Here is a 24,074-nt window from a genome sequence, read left to right as displayed (position 1 = left end):
CAGGATCTCTCTGTTAATTCAGGACAATCAATGGCACCGCCTACCGTGGAGTTGCAAGGGGAACCTGCTGTCAAACAGCAACACGGAACAGTGGTTTGTGCTGACAGCCTGCAGGTTCAGGGGAGAAAGGACTGTCCGCTACCCGGGAGCTGCCAGCACAGGGCAGAGGGGCAGGGAATCACGGTGGGAGGGCAGGACTCAGCCTTCATCTGCTCGGGGCTGGGGGCAGAGGGGCGTCTGTCTTGGTTGCATCTCTGCACAGCCCCGGCTGCTTACACATCACTCTACCCGTATACGCGTGCTCAGATAAATGCACACAGGAACCAGGGGCTGACACAGCAGCGGCGTGTGCTTAGAGATCCTCTGAACTACAGCCCTTGGGGGATGTTATTTTTTCATGCCCTGTTGACATTTTCAAGATTTCAAACATTTTATTTTCTTGTGCTGGGCATGCATGAACAAATGAAGCCCGCGGAAAGCTTTCCAACCAACCAAGCAAGCCCAGACGTGTGGCATAGGAGTGGCTCCTAGCAGTTTGCTCCCTGGCCCCCCTTTCTTACCTTGATTTCCCCAGTTGAAGAGCTGGTCTTTCCAAGATGGAGGAGAGAACGTTGCTGACATTGGTGGTCTTCTCCTCACTCATAGTGTTAGCAGAAACTATTGCTCAAAAGGTATTTGCTCTATTTTTATTTTTTTTTTAACAATGAGGTGACTTTTTGAAATGGATTCTGCTCAGGGTCTGGTTACCCCTCCACCTAAAAAACCAATTATTTCCCCACAAGGTGTTAAAAATGCTTTGTAGAAGAGGCAGATGTTATTACTACTCAGAGATGGAGAAATATCTTTTAAATAGTCATGTGAGCTGTCTTGTGTTAGAAGGCTACCTAAACACCGCACAAGTGAGGATGTGATTTAGGAATTGTGTTAATGTAACACTTTCTATAATTATTTATGTACAAAATTGGACTTTTAAGACAATTTATTTTTCCAGGGCTACAAGCCAACCCTTGACCAACAAAAACTTCAAGGAATTGCTCGGAGTGCCTGTTAGATGAAGATATTATTATAAAATAGGAGGTGAAAAGAGTCATCCCGCTCAGTTTGCAGGTAAATTCAGGTGCAGACCTGGGAGAGTTGTAATACTTGTACAATACAATGTAATCATTGTAATACTCTAGTTCCTGACAGCTAGATTTAATCACTTTGTCTACTGGAGCACATTACAAAAGCTGTCAGCATTTTACTTAGTTCATCTGGCCTTCTGTGTTAGCGTACCTCTTCCACAGTAATTCAAAAAGGTAGTTTTCTACTGATCTTTTTAGATAATTTTTTTATTATGAAAAGTAGACCAGATTTCTTAAAAGTCTTGCAGAATATCGGTAGTTTGTGGATGTGGAGTAATGACCGCATTCTGCAATTGGTCTCCTTTTAGAGTCTAGGATGTCTTTTCCTTTCCTCTTAGTATGTCTTGAATGACCTATTGTATATTGGGAAGTGTTTTCCAGCTGTAGCTCTGTAGTTTCACTGCCTCATGTTCTTGACTTCGTCAGGAGTTAAGAGTACACTTCTGTCAGCCACCATAATTAGTCTGGTCTACTAATTCAGCCTCAGTTTGCAGGTAAATTCAGGTGCAGAGCTCTCCCAGCACTCACCTTTTGTGCAAACAGCCCCACCGAGCACACGGGTTAGAGGCAGCTTTGCAGCATCTCCAGCTGGATACATCGCAGCTGTGGTAGGGCCGCACCAGGCCAGATGTGCTCCCCTGCACAGCTGCTGCATTCATTTATGGGTGGTTTGTGTCCTCTTTGTACAGGTACATATGTGTACGTACAGGCACTGACGACGCCTCTCTCCCCTGGCAGTCCAGGCAAGGTCTGATACTTTATTTTTACTGTTCAGGTAAATACAAGCCACGACTGACTTTGCTATTTGACGAACAAGGATTATGGCTCATCCGAGGAAGCAAAAAGGGATGTTCCAAGAGGGCCACTCCATGCCTCTCACGGGCAAGCAGGAGCAAGGTTTGAGAAGTCACCAGCTGTAAAATCTCACATGAATGTTGCATGTTTTGGCAACCTCCAAATCTCTGAAAGGCTTGAGATAATGTTAAGGATGAGCCCTTTCAAATGATTACTGTCGGATGTGGTGGAGGTTCATGCATCCAAAAATGCAGCTTGTTGCACAGATCAGTTCATCTGCCAGTGGGATTTCATGTATCACAGTGAGATCTAAGTTTAGAAAGAAAACATAAGGATTTCTTAACTTTATGCATTATGAAACATTAAAATTCTAATGTTTAACAGCAAAGATCTGTTGGAAAAATAAATGTTAACAGAGTCCAAGTTTTACCTATGTTTAACATGTAAATACTAAGTTGCTGGGTCTCTTCAAAGTCTACATAATATCCCCAAGCACAAGTTACTCATTAACTGATCAAGATAAACAGAGTTTTCATTTGAAAATCTGGTCTTCCCAAAATGGAGGAGAGAACGCTGCTGACATTGGTGGTCTTTTCCTCACTCATGGTGTCAGCAGAAACTATTGCTCAAAAGGTATTTGCTCTATTTCTTTTTTGACAATATCTCGTTTGCTCAGCTGGTGATCTGGCGGTACGCAGGAGCTGGCCAGGTAGCACAGGTAACCACTGGTAACCAGCACCTGTGGCGCCTTGGGTGTGTTGCGATGTGATCTCAGAGCTTTGGGACCTTTTAAGGCCTTTTTGGTTGTTTGTTTGGGCTGTTACAGTATAAACGTGGCAGGAGAGCATTTGCAGGTGTGTCTGATCATGCTTTTGCGCAGGGATGTAAAATATCAAATGTGAGGGGTCAGTGGGTGTCCCTCAGCCACCTGGTTGGGGTTTGGATCTCGCCACAGTTCCAGCAGGACCGAACAAGGCCCGTTGCACTGCCAGGGGCTTCTGATGGGCACTTAGTAACGCGTGTGGCATGGGAAAGAGGGGAGGAGACAGCTGTTTGTGCCGTCTGGAGGAGCAAACTGTTTTGCATCATGCGCGCCAATGGTCTGATTTTAAAAATATCAATATTTTTGAGCCTTGTCTTGGAAGGGTTTTATTTCCATCGTTCCTATTCACCAAAGTGTGAAATGCCACCGAAATGCAGGTGGGTTTCGGGTGGCAGGGACAGGTCTGGTGGGTGCTGCCAGGGCAGCCGGGGGCTCTGCAAGAAGCCGTCGGTGGATGCGGTGTACGGGCCCGTGGTGCCTCAGGTGCCCCACTGCTTTCAGGTACCCCCCCAGGGCTGCTCCCCTCCTGCCCCCTCACTAAGGGCACAGCGATGCCCCTCACCATGCTGCGCCCCACTGCGCCCTCATTTCTGCTGGTCACAGCCTAAAATATTGCTGGGGGTGGGAAGCGCGGGGGGTGCGGGTCCCCATCCCCTCATCCCCCGCAGCATCCCTGTGGTGCTGGTGGCAGGGTTTGGGCAGGGGAAGTTTTGTAGAGGGCAACCTCCTCCTGTGCTGGGGGGCTGTGCCGCGATGGCCACCACGTGCCTGCACTGGCCCAGCGGGCCACGGCTCAGGGCTCCTCGGTCATGGCAGAGCCTCCGCTCCAGGTGTGCCAGAGGCAGGTCCGAGCGCAGCAGGGCAGCGAGTGCGAGTGGAGGTGCCAGGAATGCTCAGGAAGCACTCGATGCTAGAAGAGGCCAGTGGATGCCATTAATTGGCGAACAAAGTAGATGGCGGAGATGAATTATCAAAATAACTAAAGATCAATTCGCCATTCAAAAGGTTTGTGAGGCTGGAAAGTAAAAATGGAAGTGCAACAATCTGCTTTGATGCTGAGCTTTTTTAGTTTTAGAAACTCTTGGGCTGTTGTGAGGCTGGTGATGGCCAGATCAGCCCTTCTTAGTGTCACTGCCGAGAACAGACAGACATCCCAAATGTGAAAGAAGGGTGTTTAGAGGTAGTTGCTCCAGCAGATTCCCGGTCCAGCCACCCCATGGGGTGTTCCTGGGCAGCTCCGGGACAGTCCCCTCCTCCCTCGAGCGTTGGGGGCCCTGGGAGCACCAGACCAGGAGAAACACAGGCGCTCAAAGGGCATTGCTGCTTGTGCAACCAGCCGTGGGGCTGGAGGGCCACGTGGGGTTTCCAGCCTGCTGAACGTTTTATGTGACACGAGGCACCGAGCTGAAAAACAGGCAGCAAAGTCAACAGCTGGGAGAGCAAATAAAGAGTCACTCAAAAAGCGAGCAGGTCTCCTCCATAGGTTGGGCGCTTAAAGAGGCACCTGGTTTTTCTGAGGTTAATCTCAGGCAACGTGTTGGGGTGACACAGCAGCTGCTTCAGGGTACCCCAAGGAGAGAAGAGCACAGAAAAAGGCTCGACAGAAGCCTTCTGTGGAACAACAGCACGCAGCTGTAGCTGCAGATTTTGCATGGGGCTGCGGTCACAGCTGCAGAGATGCGAATGAGCAGATATCTGGCCGTGCTGGTCATGAACCACCACCCCAGCTCCAGCCAGACCTGACAGTTCGTTCCCTCACCAAACTTTTCCAATAACATCCCCCAGGTAAGGAGCAAAAACTGACTGTTTCTGTTTCAGGCTGGTTTTTTGTTTTTTTTTTTTTTTTCCAGCATGCCATTGAAATCTACAGCCTCCACGTGGACTGCAAGGTCACGTCACGATTTGCTCACACCGTCATCACCAGCAAAATTGTCAACCGAGCTAATGAGTCCAGAGAGGCAACTTTTGAAGTGGAGTTACCCAAGACAGCTTTCATCACCAACTTCTCCATGTAGGACCAGTCCTTGCCTGTGCTGTGAAGGAGGCAGCTCTGGGGGCTGGGGGGTGGAAGCCAGCAAAAAGCACAGAGAGCTGAGCTCTGGAGGGTCCCACACAAAATGCTCTGTTGCTCCTGCTCCAGTCTCCCTGAGACCCTGCACGGAGCATCCTCCTGGACAGGGAGGGATGTGGGAGCCAACCACTGTCCCCTGCTCATGCTCTGAGGGAATGCCACAAAGTGCAGCATTCCTCTTGTTTCTTTCCCCAGCGCTTTCCTTCTAATATTAATTAATTTTTATGGAAACCAAACAGGTCTATTGACGGGAAAGTATACCCAGGAATAATAAAGGAGAAAGTTTCTGCTCAGAAGGAATATGACACTGCAGTCTCGCGCGGGCAGAGCGCCGGCCTCGTCAAGTACGTTGCCACCCTGAGTAAGGCTGCTCTGATGCTCCTCCTTGGCATCTCGTTTGGCTGGGGCAGGTTAAACCCTGGAGCCAGGCACCTCTCAGTGGGGATAAATGTGAAAAGCAGCCTGGGCTTCTCGTTGGGAGGAACAGGGTGTGGGTGTGTGTAAGTTCTCTCTATATACACACCTATACATTCACATATATTGATGATTTATATCTGGTCCTGCAATGGTTTTGGTTGGGGGTGTCACCGTTAAGTGCTGCCCTGGGACTTGCTGTCACGTGGGAGCACCTTGCCAGGCCGGGATGATGCTCAGTTGCTGAGGCTGCTTCCCTGCAAGAGCAGCAGACTGTGGCGTTTGAGCCGGCATCACGCTTTCACGGTTTATTTAATCTGTGCTTCCCGTGTATTCACCCCGCTTCTGCTTGGTCCCAGCCTGAGGCACGCAGAGGTTTCTGCTCCGTTTCTCAGCTTGCATCTGCAGCACCCATAGCACACAAACGTAATATAAGTAATGTATATAATACCACCCGCCATGCAAAAAATCTCTATTATGAATAAGATTTGCTACTACTTTTATTTATTCTATGCGTCCCCTTGGCCATTACGTAGCACGCTTCATAAACTTTGGCCACCACCAGCAAACCTTCCCGGCAGGAGGTAAGTCTCTCTTCTCCCCTTGCCAGAATCACGGACAGAAAACTGGAGCAGTTTCACGTGTCCGTCAGCGTTGCGGCCGCCAGCAAAGTCACTTTTGAGCTGATGTACGAGGAGCTGCTGAAGCGGCAGCTGGGCAAGTTCGAGCTGCTGCTCAAAGTCCGGCCGAAGCAGCTGGTTAAGCATTTCCAGGTGAGCTGCCCCTTACCAGGGCAGGGCAGGGAGCACCGTAGCCCTGTTCCCACCAAGATGCTGATGCCGCCTTCTCTGCTGTCAGATTGATGTGCACATCTTCGAACCCCAAGGCATACGCTTCTTGGAGACGGACAGCACGTTCATGACAAATGAGTTAACTGAGGCGCTCACAAAAGTGCAGACCGAAACCAAGGTAAAGCAGCAGCTGCCACGTATTGCCGCCAGTGGCAGCTTTATGTTGCTTTAAATCTTTTCTTCTGATTGCTTTGCAGGCTCACATTTCATTTAAGCCAACTGTAGATCAACAGAAGATAAATCCTGAACTCGACGAAACCCTCCTCAACGGTGATTTTGTTGTACGCTATGACGTTAAAAGAGGTGCCACCGCAGGTGTTATACAGGTAAAGAAGAAATAGAAATAAAACCACTTTCAGATCATAGATAAGTCTGAAGGTGAAGTCAAATCAGCCAAACATCAACATTTACTTTGAAATGCTAAGACTGACAGTAAAAGAACTTTTCTTCAATCCAGGGACAGCACAAAGCGGTGCCGACTTTCGGTAAACCCGCAGACAACAGATGCATTGCAAGAATGGGTCATCCATGACAAAATAAATCTTTCAGATTTTGTTTCAATACCAAATCTATACTGCCACTATATAGATGTCTCTTGACATATTTTTGTTGTTGTTGTTGTTGTTATTATTTTGGCTGATCTAAGGTGTATTTGTGGCTACCTACAAATGAAGCTTAGAGGAATGTGATTTATGTAACTATTAAAATGACTGCTTGGTTTTCTTTTTTTCCTTGTGACAACTGAAGCATAACTAAAGAGAACAGAAACTTTAAAATATTTATGGACCAAAGCATATCCTAGGGAGTAAAGTACATTATTTTCCATACCATTTCATTAATACAGTATACTAAATGTGCTAAAAGATGACAGTCGACAAATAGAGATGTACCAATATGTGATAACAAAGAAGTAACATAATATACAGTGATAATACAGATATCTCACACATATGGCACTGAGGCTTATACTATATGTATTTTATATATACACACACATATACATGCTGTTCTCTTGTAATTTGCTCTCTACAGATAGTGTCCCTTCCAGCTAGGAGATACATTTTGATAGTCCTTTGATTTGAGCTTGCCCAGAAGAACAGAATACTAGGCATGCACCCTTCTCCTTGCTATGCCAGAATGTTAAGATGCAATATTTATTTATCCAGGTGTCATTTGAACATGATTTCACATGTTGTATTTCAGATTGTCAATGGCTATTTTGTGCATTACTTTGCACCCCATGAAATGCCGGTGTTTCCCAAAAATGTCATCTTCGTTATAGATCGAAGTGGCTCCATGGCAGGCAGAAAAATTGAGCAGGTAACTTACCCCAGAGCAGTGGCCTCTGCTGGCGTCAGGCCCACCCGCCGGCCGGTGGGCGAGGTGGCTGTGGATTTCACTTTTGAAGCACGTGCTGGTTTTGTGGAGAGCAAAATCTTCAGCCGTTACAGAAACACTCAAAAATACGTACGCACAGATTTACGCTGTTGGAGAGCAGCACTTCTCTGACACGGCTCTTCTCACGGGTATCAAACACTAAGGCACACAGCACTTTTTCTGTCTCTATCTTTGCAAAATAATATGCTTCTAATTTTTTTCTTTAATGAAGTTTAAAGAATTAGTCTGTTTTACCTTTACCGATGACTGTGTATATAGCTTTGCTAGAGAGCAGACAAGCCTGCTACAGCCCTCACAGGTGCATTTTTTTGTCCATAAGTTAAGTTAATTGGCTGTTTCTGATGGTCTCAACCTGAAAAACACCATTAGGACTAAATAAAATCATTGGGCTGCATCTTGAGTAGTGCTGCAGGGAAACCCCCTTATTACCCTGCCATTCCAATTCCGGTTCTGGCAGAGAAGCAGAAATAGTCCAAGTGATTGTTTTCTCCTTGTCACAGACGAGGGATGCCCTGCTGAAGATTTTGCAAGACCTCCGCCCAGAAGACCATTTCAGCTTTATCACCTTTAACAGCAAAGTGGCGGAGTGGAAGAGCTCTTTGCTGCCAGCCACTGCGGAGCATGTGGCGAGTGCTACGGGATTCGTGCAAACGCTTTCTGCTGGTGGAGGTACGAGGCACCACCTAGATGCTTGTAACCACAAACGGGCACCCAACAGAATATATTGCTTAGAATAAAATTGTGATTTTTATCAGTCATAGACTGCCACAGAACTACCGTCAGTGCTCACAAAGCAAGTCGGTTTTTAGTAGTTCTGAGTGGGATAGAAAGGCTGGTTATGGGAGTGGACGGCTTGGCTGCATCACATCTATCAACCATACAAGCCACAAAGCTTCATTTGGGGTTTTTATGACAGAGATGGCTGCAAGATTTCCCAACAGTATATTTGTTCTATGAAAAAATGGCTGTTCACTCAGTATTTGACAGCAATCAGCTGATTATTTCTTTTTTTATATATCAAAGGTCCCCTTGTAAAATCAGGGGCATAAAATAAAATGCATCCGAAGTTATACTCCTGTGTCAGCCGCGCTGCAGAAACAGAATAGGCAAAACAGGTGTGAAACCTTTCAATCGCTGCACCGCTCCATGCGTTTTATTATTCACTTTTAAACACATCTAAAAGGCCGTATCTCCTGTTAATGTGATGCTGTTAGTGTTAACATCGGTTTCCTTATCCCCGGCGCTAACACCAACAAAGCCCACCTGTGCCCAGCTTTTTTCTTTGACCTCTCAGATAAGGCTAGGAGACATCTCTTAGATGCAGGTTAACAGACGACAGTGTGTTTATTTAAGTGCTTTTTAACAGCTGTAGACATGTTTGTATTGCCCGTGACATACGTGTAGAAAATGCTCCCAAAAGAATCCTCCAGCATTGCCATCACAATACAATACACTGTAATTAAGCCCAGTAGGCTAAACCCCCCCAAATCCCCACCTCTCTGAAGGATTACTTCCTGCAGAAAACTTTAAACAACTCTGCAGGGCCTCTGCAGATGAAGTGCACAGATTTCTTCCGATGATTATCCCTTTCAGGTGAGTGATGCCTGCTTTCTCGTTACAGGCACAGACATCAACCGTGCCCTGCTGACTGCCGTGAGCGTGCTGGATAAAGCCGAGAGGCTGCCCGAACGGAGCGTCTCCATGATTATTTTGCTGACGGACGGCCAGCCCACTTCTGGTGAGTAAATACCAGCCTCAGCCTCTTCTCCCCTCGATTCTTTTTTATCTTTTGCACTTGCATCCCAGATGTTGGTAGACACAGTTTGCGTTTCAGGAGAGCTTTGGTGTCAGCAGGCTGGGCTATCGCTGGAGCTGCGGCAGAGAGGGGATGGTTATGGGAGGGCTCCGGCAAGGGCTGCCAGAGGGGATGGCAGAGCCCACCTGCCCACGGCTCCGCGTCCTTTAGCTGGCAACTGCTTTGCTAAATTGGCTTCATGGTTTATAACTCAAGGGAAATGCTGGAGATACTCCAGGCACAGCTGTAACGTGGAAGTACAATACTAAGAGCCGAAACACAGACATTCTGCATATATTATGTGTGGTCCCACTTGGGTCGAAACATGGCAATTTTGCATATATTATGGATGGTCCCATTTGAGGGGTGTTGCTTAGATTTCTTCACCCTCCTTGCTCCAAACTTGAGATATCTTCAAGGTGCCTCTTGTTTGGTATTCTTTTCCATGTCTAGCTCCTAACTAGTGACCAGCTCTGATAGCACAAACCAGAGGGTTGAGATAGAAATAGTGGGTTAAATAAGCAATAACTCCCCATGCAATGGCACAAACGTCACTTGTTCTCAACGGGAGTTTATCTAACTTCTGTGTGGCCCCAGCACCTCTCCGAGACCAGCAATATTAATTCAGCTGTAAGCCCCTGAATAAGATCAGTCCGCCTTTCAGGTCATAGGATCCGTACTGCTTTGGGGTTCGTTTACTTGTTTGGGGTCTTTTAGCAAAATTCAGCTTATGGTGCCACCTGCTCAGCGCAGCCCAAGTCTCAAACACCCTGAGCATGCTGCACATCCACACACCAGGTGAACACTGTGGCGTCACTGCATACGCTGCCTTCCTCAGCAAAGCAGGTTGGGAGGGAAAAAACAGAGCTGCTCCCATGTGTTGCTACAGGCAGTGCCAGCTCCTGCCTGGAAATGCAGGTAGAGCAGTTCTGTGGCCCTCCAGGGTGAGCTGATGGGGTGAAAATCTTTTCCTTTTATCACACGAGGGGGCTGGGGGAGAAGCACAGCTGAGTTAATTTGCAGTTTGTCTGAATTACCCCATTAACCAATCCATTCTTCCCCGAAATCACACTTAGCATTTTTATGGATACTCGTCTTCCCAGCTTGAACAAGTGTTCCCACCCCTTGCACTGCTGACGTGTAGTGTGTGTCCCTTTTGTCCTAAAAACCCTCCTCTGGCCCCCGCAGCCTTGTAAAATATCTTGCACTTCGCCATGAGGACAGGAGTAGGAGTTAGTACGAGTCATTGGGGGGGAGAATCAGGGTCTAACACTCCGTACACCGAGTGGTGCTTTCATCTCCAATTCAGCTAAGGGGATTCTGTCCCATATATTTTTAATATTTGATTCTGAATTATTTTTAAAAGACTTCAGGCATTATTTCCCATTAAACCCGCCGCTGTCTTTGTGTACTTTAAAAAACCCGACCAAACAAGGGTATGCTTGTTGGTTCAATTCCAGGTGAGAGTAATGTGGAAGTAATTCAAGAAAACGTTCAGAAAGCAGTCAGTGGGAAATGCGCTCTGTTCTGCCTCGGCTTCGGGTTTGATGTCAGTTATAATTTCCTGGAGAAGATGGCCCTAAGCAACGGGGGAATAGCACGTCGTATCTATGAAAACGCCGACGCAGCCTTGCAGCTCCAGGTCAGGGCTAAGGAATGTGCCGAAAAGCCATCTACCAGCTACAGCTTATGCCTGGTCTTAGCAGCCAAGCCACAGATTTTCTGAGATGAAGAGTTGGGTTTGAGTTTATGTATTAATTTTGGGGTATCTGAGGGTTGGTACCCCAACCATGACTCAGTGTTGGAGTCCTCCTCAGATCAGCTGCATCTGGTCAAACCTGGAAACTCACTCATTTCTGTACCTCTGCAAACAGACAAATTGTCCGGGGGGGTGACGGTGGGAAAACTTCTGTTCTTGGGTCCCTTTTCAAGCCGCTTGAAGTACCACCACTGGAAGTTGTTTGTTGTGGTTTCCCTAAAAAAAACAGGGGGTGGTTTGAGGCACACACAGACAAAAGGGCTCTGCAGCACCACCAGCCTGGCTCTTTGGGGTCCATCTGACGAGGCGTTAGAACTTTCGGCACATTCTCTTTTTTGGGAAGCCACTTCTACCTGGTTTGGTTGGCTGTGCAGAGACTGTTTGCTGAACACTAGCCCAGAAAGAGAAAGATTAATCCTCAGGATCAATAAAACTTAAAAAATCCGCTGTGGAAAGTGGCTGAAGTAAAACACCCAGCTGGGTGGGATGGTGATAATGGGGATGCTGCTTGGGTACTTAAATTACCATGGGAGATACAGTTTATATGGCATCACCAGCCTGGCTGGACAAGGTGAGCTGAACCTTGGGAAGAAAGGAATTTATTTTTTTTCTAGATATGCAGCAGTCTTAGACTGCTGAAGAAGAAGCTTTGCTACCTTATTTTTAAGGGGGGTTTAGACATTCAACATACTGCTTTGCATAATTTTGCAGTCATTTGTGAACACTCTCTCTTCTCTGCTTCTCTTTAGGGCTTTTATCAAGAGGTGGCTACCCCAATATTAATGAAAATTGAAATGCAGTATCCAGAAAATGCTGTTGAGAGATTAACTAAGAACAATTTTGAGCTGTTTTTTGAAGGATCGGAAATTGTAGTATCTGGGAAAATTAGCAAGGAGCTTGATCTTTTGCCAGTAGAAATTAAAGCTCAGTCAGTAAGTGTTTAGTTAACTGTGAAAAACGTATCTCCCTTCTGTCTTTTATGGTGCAATAGGAGACTTCAGGAAGTCTTTTGTGTACAATATGTTCTCTATATTTGGGCATTCAGCTGTTTTCCCATTTCAGGAAAATATTTGAGAATTCAAACAATTTTCCCCTCCTGAATTTGCTACAAAAGAAAAACCTTAAAGTATATCCACAAACAAACAAACATCAATTTTAATCCTTCTAAAACCATACTATTTTGGCCCTTCAAGCATTTTTAGGGAACTGGTTTCTATTTTTATAATGAAGAAAGAAACCTGAATTATTCATCTCAAAAATGTTGAAATTTAACAATTTAATTACCTCCTTTTTTCAACATTGTTTTGAGTCCAGAAATATATATCCAAAACACATGTTACTTGGGCTGTTGGGAGTTGCATTTTCCAGTGGGAAAAGACAAAATTGAAGGACAAAAGGGGCACTTTGGTACTGAAAGATGTTCTTTTAAGCCTAATAATATGACTACAAAAGAAGTCTGGAACTGCTTTTTTGATGGTCAGTTTTCTCCCACTTCAGCATGTTGGTGGCTTGACTCTTAAAGAAGAAGCAAACGTCAGAGAGAAGGAGCAAGTATTTCAAAATCAAAGTTACATCTTTGGAAATTTCATAGAGAGACTGTGGGCTTACTTAACCATTCAGCAGCTTCTGGAAAAATCGTAAGCTATTTTAATGTTTTGTATTACAAAGTTTTAACTACTTAAAATTCAGATTCTTAATTCACAAACGATACATCAGAAAACAAAAAGAAACAGAAATATTTCTGCAAATAGTATTAAAAACATAGTATACTGGCAGAAGACTTCATTACTGTATGAGGAACATGGGGTGCTTTTCAGTTTATGATGGTGCTGTATCATTAAATGTGTATATATTTATGTATATACATACATGAAAACATAATATAATATATTCTTCATGACATTACTATGAAATAGATTTTAATTGCATGGATTGTGTTGAGCTGTTGTTACACATCCAAAAATATTGTCTGTAGATAAATGAATGGCAATAGTTAGTAAAGAGAACCATAAGTATGTCCACAAGACATTTAATAGTTGATGTACCTATTATTTTTACATATTTGAACCATACATAGGCTCCAGGGTTGCAGACAATTAAGCATCTCCATAATTTCAAGCATGAGAACAGCTGAGTTATCCCAGTAAGACTACTCGCCCTTTAATAACAAAAAATATTTGTTGAGACACAGCTAATATGAAAAAGAATCTGAAGATGACCTGCTCACAGCCTCTGTACGTTATTTCTTCATCATTAACCCAGACTTTAGTGTTTCAGCACAAGAAGAGGAGCAGAAAGCCCTGGAGGCACGAGCCTTAGAGCTGTCCCTGCAGTACAGCTTCGTCACACCCCTGACGTCCATGGTGGTCACCAAACCCACTGGCCAGCAGCAGATGGAGCTGGCAAACAAACCCACCGAAGCTGGTAAATGGGGGCATCGAATCACCCTCCTGAAACGTGCTGTTCCTGGGGCTCCGGTATAGGCTCATCTTATAGCAATGTGCCACGGCAGGGAGCCACGCCGGAGGCAGGAGGTCAGGGATTAGCTTCCTTCCAAAATAAACCACACGGGCCTTTTTTAAAAGGTGAAGCGGGCCCTACTACTGAAATGGAAAATAATTTGTTTAAGTATTAACTGGAAGTAACGTAACAGCTGTTACTCAGCATTGCTGCCACTGCAGGAATCTGCACTTTCCTCTGTAGCATTAACGTGGAAAAATGAACGCGGGGGAGGAAAGCACACCATCGCTAGGAGTCTGACATGTGCTCTGTCTGCCAATCCTCTAACACAAAAAAAGCTCATCACCCAAAGCCCAACACACACTTTTTTTTTTTTTTTTTTTTTTTTGGGGGGGGGGGGGGGGTCTGGTTTGCACAAGGGTAAAGTCATTAAGTGTTGACTGCATGATACTGATCTGTCTCTCTTCTCTGTGTTAGATAATGAGAAGCCCAGCAGTTTTCCAGTAGGAGGTAAATGTTTTCTTCTTTTCCAGTAGCATATTTTCATAATAGTCTCTAATGAAAAAAAAAAAAAAAAAAGAAAAAGGAAAAAAACCTGAGCTCGTGATGGTTGTTCTATAGTGGGAAGTATCTGAGATTTGTTAAAGCATGTGGAGCAAACCTAAGCGATGACTGCCAAGATCCGTGCAAGGTTTGGGTGGGTGACACAGGCAAAGGGAGAAAGTCTTCCATTCGGAAAGTCTTGAAGGCGAAAATTGTCTTTACTCATGAGGAAAAGTAGTCCTTTAGTAAACAGTAAATGTGATGTTTTCTGCTTCTTCCTACCATGTGCGAAGCATCTGTCAAAAAAGTAAGCGCAAGATACTTTGGAGTGACTTCTGAGGATGACTTAGGTATTTGGGCTTTTTTCTGTCTTTCTAGAAATAATACATCTGTTTGAATATTAATTTTAAACTTCCAGCGTTACGAATCTGATAATCTCAGCTATGATAACACATTATAATGGCTATGCTTCTGTAGTGAAGAGCCCTGGGTTTGCTCTAGTTCTTACACAGAAATGCGCTGAGGGAATTCTAATGCTGTTCTCTGAGGGTTGCCTGTTTCAGTGTGGTGCTGGGGACTCCCATGGCAGAAGCCTCCCTGAGCAGAAGCAGGGCCCAGCAGCTGTCCTGCCCTGCTCCAGGGGCACGCAGGGCTTGGCACTGCCCCCCCCCCCAAAGCTCCCTCTGGCTGCAAGAGGAGAAGAATATGAGGCCACCCCAGCGGCACAACCTGTTTCCGTAGCAGGCGCCAAGCCCTACATCAGTGATGGGCAGGCAGGCATGGCTGCTGAAGGGCATAGGGATGTTCCTACTGGATCTGGCATTGGTGCCCAGCAGAGCATCACTGAGCAGTGTTGCTCTCCATTGTGACAGATCGGCACAGCCAGAGCAGCTGGGGAGGAGAAGGGACAAACAGGGTGCTGGGCTACTGGGACCACCAAGGGAGGCTTTGATTTTCTTTTTCGGGTGTTGCAGTTTCTCACATTGAGCTCATCTGATTTGTAACTGCCAGCAGCAGCTCTGGTCTGGGGCTGCAGCGCTCCGGAGGGACCATGCTGCCAGCCTGCGCTGGTGCTGCAGCTCCGCGTGGAGCCGGCCCCTTTGCAGAGCCTGGTGCTGGGTGCTGGGTGCTGGGTGTCCCCTCTCACCACAAGCACCTGCCTTCGCACTGGGACGGGCAACTCGGCTGCACCCACCGCCGCTCTCCCCTCCGTGCCCCCAGGTGCCAGGCGGGCGAGCCCCCCGGTGTCCAGCAGGCAATCGGCTCCCTCTTGGTGAATCCCTTCCTCACCAAGTTCTCAGCAGTTTTTGTCCGTTTCCACCCTCTGGCTGGCAACGCTTCCCAGGGGTCACTGCTTGAGTTCTGTGGGCGCCGTTACTGCAGGTAGTTCGCTTCGGGAGCTGCAGCTGGAGAATTACAGATTTGCTGTTCGAAACGCTCCCGTAAGATATGTAAAGCAATCGTGAATAAAATACAGATACTCTCTTGTCTTTCTCCAGATGCTTACAGGCTGAGGAGTGGATCACCTCCTGGTAAGCGCTCTTCCTTTGGTTTTGTTCAGGATAACTTTATAAAGTTCGTTTCATATGTAGGTTCATAACAACGTTACTTTAATAAATACATTTTGATTGTGGATGCCCACTCATACACAATTTAGTTTTTATTATATGTACTTCAGTCCACAGATATTTTATAATGAGCTATAAACTTTTGAAAACAACCTTGGTCCCTTTTCAGAAATAAAAAATAATTACACCTCCTGAAATGAAGTGTGACACCTCCTGAAACTAAATTTGAAAGATCTGGAAAAGCATGTATGAGTTAAGCTGCAGGAAATGGGTGTAAAAAATATTAATTGACCAGTCCTGGGGTTGGCTGTGTGAAGACAATGTGGGGCACAGCCTCCTGCAAGGGGGGAACCCCAGGATGCTGCAGAGGGAACCCCAGGATGCTGCAGGGACAGAGCTGGGCAGCTCTGGGAGCTCCCACAGCACAAAGCAAGAGGCTGGGGGCTGCCTGCACGGGGTCCGCACAGGCTGCATCCAAAAACGTCACTGAGCAACGCGTGGGAGGGATTCCCTTGCAAAAGGTGGGAAGGGAGATGCAAGGCATGACAACAAACCAGTGGAACATCGGAAAAACCTTTTCTTTCAGGTCGATGGCGCGCTGAGCCCCAGTCTGGCAGCAACAAGAAGCTGTTGTCAGTAGGTAGTTACTCACAGTCGTGTTAAGAGGAGCTGGGGTGGGTGTGCTGGGTCTGGGGAAAACACAGCTCTACACCCTCACACAGCTTGGGCTGAGCGTGCCCCAGCAGCACAGCCGATCCCAACTGGAACAGGCACTGGGCGTTGTGCTTTTTTTCCCCGTTGGGATGTCCTGTTTTAAGCAAAGCTCTCTGTAGAAGTCAGGGAAGAGCTCTGCTAAAAAGGCTTCTGTCACAGCATTCTTCCAGGTTAGCTAGCCAACTTAGAGCAAAATGTTTCATTAAACTCTTCTTACTAATTTTAAGTATTTCAGTTGCCAGGGTAAGAGACAAATTGAGAGCACAACCTCTTGGTAAGTAATACCTATACTAGTCCTATTTTAATCATCAATATAACTGCAATATATAATTTTTCATATAATTTTTTTTCTGACTGCATCAAGTCTATGAAAACCCTTTACCTCTTCTTGCAAACCTTGGCTGGTTCTTTCCACCTAAGTGGAAAATATCCTTATATCCCATGAGAAAGCCTCAAGGATATAACCACCAACAGAAATGTAGTACAGCAGAACTTCAGCCTCACCTTTTTTAAGGGCTCATTGTCCTTTAATAAACTCTAAGTTTAAAAATCTGCCATTTCATTCATATTGAGATGCTGTGTCTGGGTGTGCTTTTCAATAATGATTACTGTGAGGATTTTAATAATTTTATTCTGTAAAAGCTGTAAGTAATATTTTAGGTATAAATCGATAAATTTTGCTGTGCCTGTCCAAAGGGTACAAACTAGATTTTCCCTTGTGTGCTAATATTGTTCTTCTGCCTTTTCAGCCAACGAATATCCACAGCTTCTCTTGCAATTACCCAAACAAAATGAAATAATCTGTTTAAATACTGATGGAAAAGCACAGCCTCCTGTCCACCTGCTGTCAGACCCGGAGCAAGGTGAGTGAGCCAGATCGCCCCTGGTACCACGGGCAAGGAGAGCCACTGTGGTCTAGGAGAGCAGCTGGTGTCTTTGGGAATAACCCCCCTCTCGTGAAGGGCTGTCACACTGCTGCCTGGCAGTCACCGGAGAGGCTGTGGTTAATTTTTCCTATTAGCCAATATTAACTTTCACTGTTGCAACAGCTGAGGGCACTTCTCGCAGGTCTGGTTGTGGGTCACCTCCTTCTCCTCCTGTCACATCTGTGGTCTTTAGGGTTTTCCCCTGCCCAGCCCTGGGGGCTTCTGAGGACATGGAGACCCTAAGCCCCATGGTCTCTACATGCTAATGAAAGACGAACGCTCTTAACGTGCTGCGGTTTGTCTGTGGTCCTCGGAGGAGCTGTGGCCCCCAGGCGCCAGTTGCCAGCTCTCTGGTTATGGAGCAGAGCCACCCCTGTGAGAGGAGGTGGTAACATGGGGGGAAACGGACTCTGGTGACCCCACCACAGCCCTGGGGCACGTCGAGCTGAAATCCGGCGTACTGTGCCTCCCCAAACTAGATCTAAGACTGAAGCTGTTTCAGCAACAAAGCTGGAGCAGTTTTATTGAGATCATTTGTACTTTAAAAGCACAGTCGCTTGACAAACTTGTGCTAATGTTGTTAAAGGCCTCACGGTGACAGGGAAACTTGGAGACAGAGTGAATCACTTTGTGCAGTTTGCAATTAGCTATGTGAATCCCCCCACACAAATCCACGTCTCCACGGATGAGATCGTCCTAAGCCACAATAACGGGAGCACTCGGCTGCCATGGACGGAGTCAGCCACCTCCACCATCCAGGGGTAAGAAACATCACCCTGTTCTTTCCCAAACTTGAAAATGCATCAGATCTTTTTTCATCCAGGCCTCCGTTTTCACGTTTGCTCAAGCAAACGCTTCCAAATGCCCTTACCCAGTGCATAACTCGGCGTTAGCCAAAGCAGGGAACCTTCCCAATGTCCCATTTCTAGTACAGAGAACAAAAAAGGTTTGATTTTAATTCTCCATTCCTTTTGATTTAAAGAAGCAAAACAACAGCCTGCCTTTCTGCTTCAGCGTCAGAGGCAGAACATTTATCTTCCGAAGAAAAGGACCCGCCGCAGCCCCTGCGCCAGCGCCGTGCCGGCTGCCACCCAGGCTCTGTGTGCCTCCAGCCGCCGGGCGGGTACCGCCAAGTGATGGCTTTGACATTTACTGTCTCTTTTATACATCACTGGGCTCCACACAGGCTGAAGTTTTCTTCCTCCTCAGTTTTAGCAATAACTCACATCTGGGCAGCTGACATTTTTTTTTTTATTGGGAGGCATAAAGCATTTGAATAGCTGCCTGTAACTAAGTGCCCGCTGTTGGAGAAAGGGTACTTGAAACGTAGACTTTGTTTGTCAGACTAATTAGAGCAGGATCCTTACCCACCACAAGAAAGAGCTAAGTGCTGCCAGCTCCACCAGCTTTTTTGCGTTGTAGGGATAAAGCTCCGGGGGAACCTGCTGTTGGTCTGGGGCAGCCAGGACACACTGCGCTCCCTCCCTTCCAGGCAGTTCTAGGCAATAACAGAAGTCCTAAAACAACTGCTTTCAATTATTTTTGTAATCCAAACGGAATGAAGAACATGCTGGATTTATGCCCTTCCATAATTTGTCGTCTGCCAAGCAGAGTGATTCCCCTGCTTCAAGCAGCTGAGCCCTCGCAGCCGCAGCGCTCTGCACGCCAGCGCGTGCCGGCGTGTTTTTGTCGCACCAGACCCGCAAGGGACAAGAATGACGGAGGATGCTGGTGTTCCGCAGGCCAGCCTGGGGTCAGCATCAAATTAACGGGTTAGAAGAAAGGCAGGGTCTGAAAAAACCTATGCTTTTGATGATGAAAAAACCTATATATATTCTAAATTTGCAAAATATCTAAGAAAAAATTATTTCACTTGTCCATAAAGTAGATTGAATTATGTTATCTAGTCTCCCTTTTTACTCCTCAAAATGATGAAAAGGTATTCTTTTTTTTCCATCCAAGCATTTCTTGTCATTATGGATAATGAGGTGTTTTCACCAGCGAACAGTTCTCCTCTGTTGGTGTATTTGTATGTGACCTGGTAAGAAAAAGACCTGTTGGGCAGCAGACAGAAAAGATACGTTACTTAATATTTTCTAGCTTAAAAATCACCACCCGTAGATCATGAAAAATGCAGGAAAGGGACAAAAAGTTAAAATTAAATTATTTTAATTAGTTAATGTCAGCTAGTTAAATACATATTCTTTCTTCATATTCTTCTTGGAAATAATGTTATAATTTACTTCCTAGGCTGAGAGTCTCAGTCGAGAAGGAAAGGAGCGTTACAGCATCGTTGTCTGATGCGGTCACAGTAAAAATTTCCTTAGTAAAGTTTCCAGATGATTTCCTTGGGCTGTATTTCTTGAACACCGACCGCTTTTCTGACCAAGTCAGCGGAGTGCTGGGTATGTATCTTTACCAATGTATGTAGCAAAGACAATATTGTAACTAAGGTCCTGAAAGAAGAATATAGTGGGGGGGGGGCGGTTCAGCCACATCGTAAGCCCTTATTCAGATTTTACTTACTTCGGTCCTGACAAGCTCATGAAAAGCATGAAAAGGAATGCTGTAATTCGGGGGTTCAAGAGAAACTTTACATTTAATTTATTCTTTTCAGCATTTCTTTACTGCACCCCTCTGCGAGGAGGGGAGCTCTCACCCAGGAAACATAACATAATGCTTTCTGCTCACTGCTGGTACCACCCTAAAGAGACTAGTATGGCTTTAGAAAACATTACAATAAAGCTAAAATAATAGTTGGGCTCAACCTCAGCAGTGCTGTAGAATGGGCATAATTTATGCAGCAAATTCATTTGATGTCAAATAATGGACTATAAATAATGGACATAAAATTGTGAACCGTCAGGGTTAGAAAATGAAAGCCAGCTGGTTCTGAACCTCTCAACTCCCAAAATCCTGATGGGACTGAAGTTGAAGTTGTTTCAAAAACTTTGCAGAGAAAAAAAAAGAAAAAGAAAAAAAGAAAAAAGAAAAAGAAGTAGTGAAACCCCATCAGAGCAAGGCTGAGTCTCTCTGTGGAGGGATGCTAGGGATAACAGGAGAAACACAGGAATATTCTGAACTTATAAGGGAGCTTCCAAATGTGGTCTGTTTGTTTGTTTGTTTTCTGAGGCAGACAGCGGCTTTCCTGGTGTTATAGCTGCCATTACGGTTAAATGAACACCAATACTCAGATATTTTGTATTTTTAAATTATTTCTCTGTGTGTTGCTTAGGTCAGTTTTATTCAAAAGTGCGATTTGAGAACAATTCCAACATCAATCAGCGAGCGGATGAAAGACTCCTAAGTGTGTCTGGATCTGAGCACAAAGTTACCAGGTAACAGATCTGGGATGAGTGACGGACGTGTTTTGAGATGCATTTTGTCAGCAAACAGCGCAGATCAAAACAAAATGAAGCTAAAGGGAGTGTTTTCCTGTAAGAATATGCCCTGCATTTGTTGCTTGTTCAGTGATGCTACAGGGCTCGAGGTTCCTATTTCATAGGGAGGGGAAAATCATTCCCTGGGGCTATGGTTTGTGTGAAAAATGCCTGATAAAGTAAGGTTCTGCTGCACGTTTACGTGGAGGGTGTTTCTTCGGTTGGATTTACCATGAGAAAATTTTTTTTTTTACATTTCGGTTGCTTGTAGCAAGTTCCCGGGATGTGGAAGGAATGTTGTAAGCACGCGGCTTCTGCTCGCTGTCCCCACAGACCCCCCGCCGCTGCCCCCAGCCCCGGCACACGCAGGCCCTCGGACTCCTTGTACCATCTGCAGGCCAGAGGTTGATGCTGGGCCTGCCTTCTGATTATTTTATCACAAATTTCTCTTGGTTTGCTTTTGTTTCAGGCAATACAAGAAAGATTACAGGCTTGAGTCAGCCAGTGATCCTGTTCCCTGCTGGTCGATAGATCTAACTCCCTAGAAAAGAGTATTCTGGAACCGAAAACTATGCAAATGATGCGCTTCCAAATGTTTTTGATACTTTGGCTCATCAAGAAAACCACACAGTTAAAGCCTTACCTGTTACTATATACAAATACCACAAATATTTTACCTTGAAATAATTATATTCAAGATGAGTACATGCTTGCTTGTTTGTTATTTTAAAATGGTTTATAATACTCAATGTGGTTATGTCATTGAAGATTTATATGAATGAACTGAATAAAATTGATAATGTCAGCTCACAGCTTGATATGGACACACAGACCTAGGTTTCCAAATGAAAATAAGTCATGGCATCACCCAGTCCAACAAATGTGTCACACAAGCAGGAATAGATTTCTAAAATTTACACTCTTTATTCGTGTGTATATATATATATATGAGATGGTGTTTTTGAATGGTGTTACAAATGATGGTGTTCTTGAACTACCTCTTTTGTAAAAGGAGTATGAAGTTTAAAGGAGTATTAGTTTACCATTTTTCTCATTTTTTTATTTTACGGAGAAAAACCCCTCAGCCTTGCCCCATTAAGGTTCTTTTAGAGATTGATCCGCAACAGTGGTCAAAGCTGATGAAATCGGCAATAGGACCATGCGTGGGGAGGACAAGGCACACACCGTCCCATTCAGTGCTGCAAAGTTCCCAAGGCTCTGCTTTAAATCCATCCGCAGAACAGACCTCTGGCTTGTTGCCAAAGCCAGCATTTCAACCCTGAAATTTCGCAGCTTTTTTTGGTGCCGTTTCTTACAAGATTTTGCAGACATTGGAAGCCGTTTTACATATAACAAATGACTCAAAACAGCCCGTGGTGCACAGGGGTAACAGTTCAGAGGAGACATACCACAGAAGCTTCTGCCCATGGAATGCAAGTTGTAGTTTTAGTCTTCAGGTTTTTTTCATAAATTTTAATTCCAAAATGATTTTGTGTTTTAGAATTTCCTGTTACCTTTGACCTATAAATATGCCGGCACTACAGAAGGTTAAACAAAAATTGCTTTCTATCCCGCCAATAACATATAACTGGAAAAAACTTATTTTTTTAAAGCAATGGACTAAAAGAGAAGCAATTTTTTGCCAAAGTCAGTAAGATAAAACAAACTATGTAACTAGAAGCCCAGTTTTTGAAAGAGTTGTGTAGACGTGTTGCCAAGGCATGTTTTCGTGAATTGCTTGTACCCTTGAGATGCAGGTGTCGCTGGACAGATCACATGGCAAACAATGTGGAATTTGGAAACTGGAAACACTGGATCACTTGCTTCACCACATCGTAAACAGGCTTACCAATTTGAAAGGCAGGAGATTATTTCCATTATAAATTAACTTGGTGTTAGAATTACATGCTATTGATGCCGGGTTTTACCAGCAGACTTACTGCAAATTAAAAATTCCCTGCTCTCAGTTTTAGGATGTCTACATGTTCCCTCCTCCACCTGCCCGCTAACTGCAGGCACAGCAAACAGTGTGGAAGTCAGGGAGCAGTGAGGCACGGCCAGAGGGCAGATTTCGCTCAGTCCCCACTGCTTTAAGTGAGGCTCAGGTGTGTGCAGACCATTTTTGCGAGCTGCTCTTCTAACCCACCCACTAAAACCTGCAATGCCTGCCGTTCCCTATCGCCCCGGCAGCCCGCTGCCCTGCTAACCCGCATCTCCCTTGCTGCAAAGAGGCAGATCCCACAAAGAGGCAGATCCTGCTAACCCGCATCTCCCTTGCTGCAAAGAGGCAGATCCCACAAAGAGGCAGATCCTGCTAACCTCGATGGATTGGAAGCAAAACGGCTCTCAGCCTTCCTCACAGCAACTTTTTACGCAGTTGGTGGGTTTTCCCCCTTTTTTTATAACAGCTCTGCAAAGCTGTTCCTATCCTCCAAACGTGCATCCGCACTGCGGCCAGCCCCGCTGATGGGGCCTCTCGGGTCTCAGCGGTACCCACAGGGGTGTCTCTTCCACAGCAGCCCTGTGTCACTGGTGTGCCTGGCTACTGCGATGCCCAGCTCCTCTCTGCAGTGCTTCTTTCCCTCTACACGTGTGCTTCCCCTTCCATGTGTTGCATTCCACCCTTTTTTCACTTGAATTGGATCTTAATTTGTGGTCGAGTCACTCACCTGCTGTCCTTTCCAAGCCCTGAAGCGAGTTCTGATGGGCTTCTGATTTCCTACGCTCCTTTCTCTTGCTCAAGAAGCTGAAGGCAGACACAGTAATGAATATTTTGCGTTCTATAATTTCTAATTCCAGTGCAGAATACACAGTATATTTCACACTCTTCTCTTTTAACCAATATTGTAGGAGTAAAACTTTTATCTAACTGTAAGCATCCATCTGCTACTTCTCACTTATTGTTACCTTGAGCTACATTTGCAGTTATCTCCCAGGCTGCAGGAACCTTGGAAGAACTACATACTAAAAAGGAGATTTTTCTGTCTCCTCCGGTGTAAGTGGGAGTTTCTCAGGCTGCCCCAGAAGCCACACAAAAGGATGCCAGAGCCCCCGAGGTCAACTTCTGGATGACAATTCAGTCGCAGCCAACAAGACTCCTGCCAGCTCCAGAGATTTGTCTCACCCCCTAAATTAAACAGGAAAGCTCTGGCTGAGGCTGCGGTCAGTGTTGCCTCGTGCCTAAACTTTGCTGGCCGGGTAGGTCGAGGTCCGCGTCCGCTGCTCTGGGGTTTTGTGTTAATGGAGCAAGCGAGTGCAGGAGCAGCCCGGCTGGGCAGCCCCACAGCTCCTATCTCAGCATCCAAAATGGATCATTGCATTATTTTATCGTACTCCAACTAATTCATTATGTTAGAATAAAACTTCAGAACCATGTAAACTTAACCTTACTAGCTTCAATTTTCTAGTCTTCTCTCACTCCTGCCTGTTTCTCTCCCTACCTTCCCATTTTTC

General features: G+C 45.5%; 1 protein-coding gene across 3 annotated transcripts; it reads left to right on the top strand.

The window, feature by feature from the left end:
- Positions 1-581: 581 nt before the first annotated feature.
- On the top strand, positions 582-21,426 carry ITIH4 (inter-alpha-trypsin inhibitor heavy chain 4). Of its 3 annotated transcripts, none has more exons than XM_040590167.1 (23): positions 582-671; positions 4,593-4,753; positions 5,053-5,157; positions 5,838-6,000; positions 6,086-6,196; positions 6,276-6,404; positions 7,282-7,398; positions 7,977-8,145; positions 9,098-9,214; positions 10,732-10,913; positions 11,780-11,962; positions 12,528-12,667; positions 13,300-13,454; positions 13,968-14,000; positions 14,327-14,383; positions 15,533-15,565; positions 16,188-16,241; positions 16,551-16,589; positions 17,065-17,178; positions 17,828-18,002; positions 19,492-19,646; positions 20,477-20,579; positions 21,091-21,426. In XM_040590167.1, exons 1-23 carry the CDS (start codon positions 597-599, stop codon positions 21,164-21,166), a joined length of 2,646 nt encoding a protein of 881 aa, XP_040446101.1. In that variant the 5' UTR covers positions 582-596; the 3' UTR covers positions 21,167-21,426. The 3 variants fall into 3 exon arrangements, with proteins under 3 accessions (XP_040446101.1, XP_040446100.1, XP_040446102.1); XM_040590166.1 differs by lacking the exon at positions 582-671 and adding an exon at positions 2,444-2,552; XM_040590168.1 differs by lacking the exons at positions 582-671; positions 16,551-16,589 and adding an exon at positions 2,444-2,552.
- The last annotated feature ends 2,648 nt before the right edge of the window (positions 21,427-24,074 follow it).

Source organism: Falco naumanni, chromosome 4 (assembly GCF_017639655.2).
Source record: "Falco naumanni isolate bFalNau1 chromosome 4, bFalNau1.pat, whole genome shotgun sequence".
Lineage (NCBI taxonomy): Eukaryota > Metazoa > Chordata > Aves > Falconiformes > Falconidae > Falco > Falco naumanni.
The sequence above is the reverse complement of the archived record's forward strand: the minus strand, read 5'-3'. Positions and strand labels throughout refer to the sequence as shown.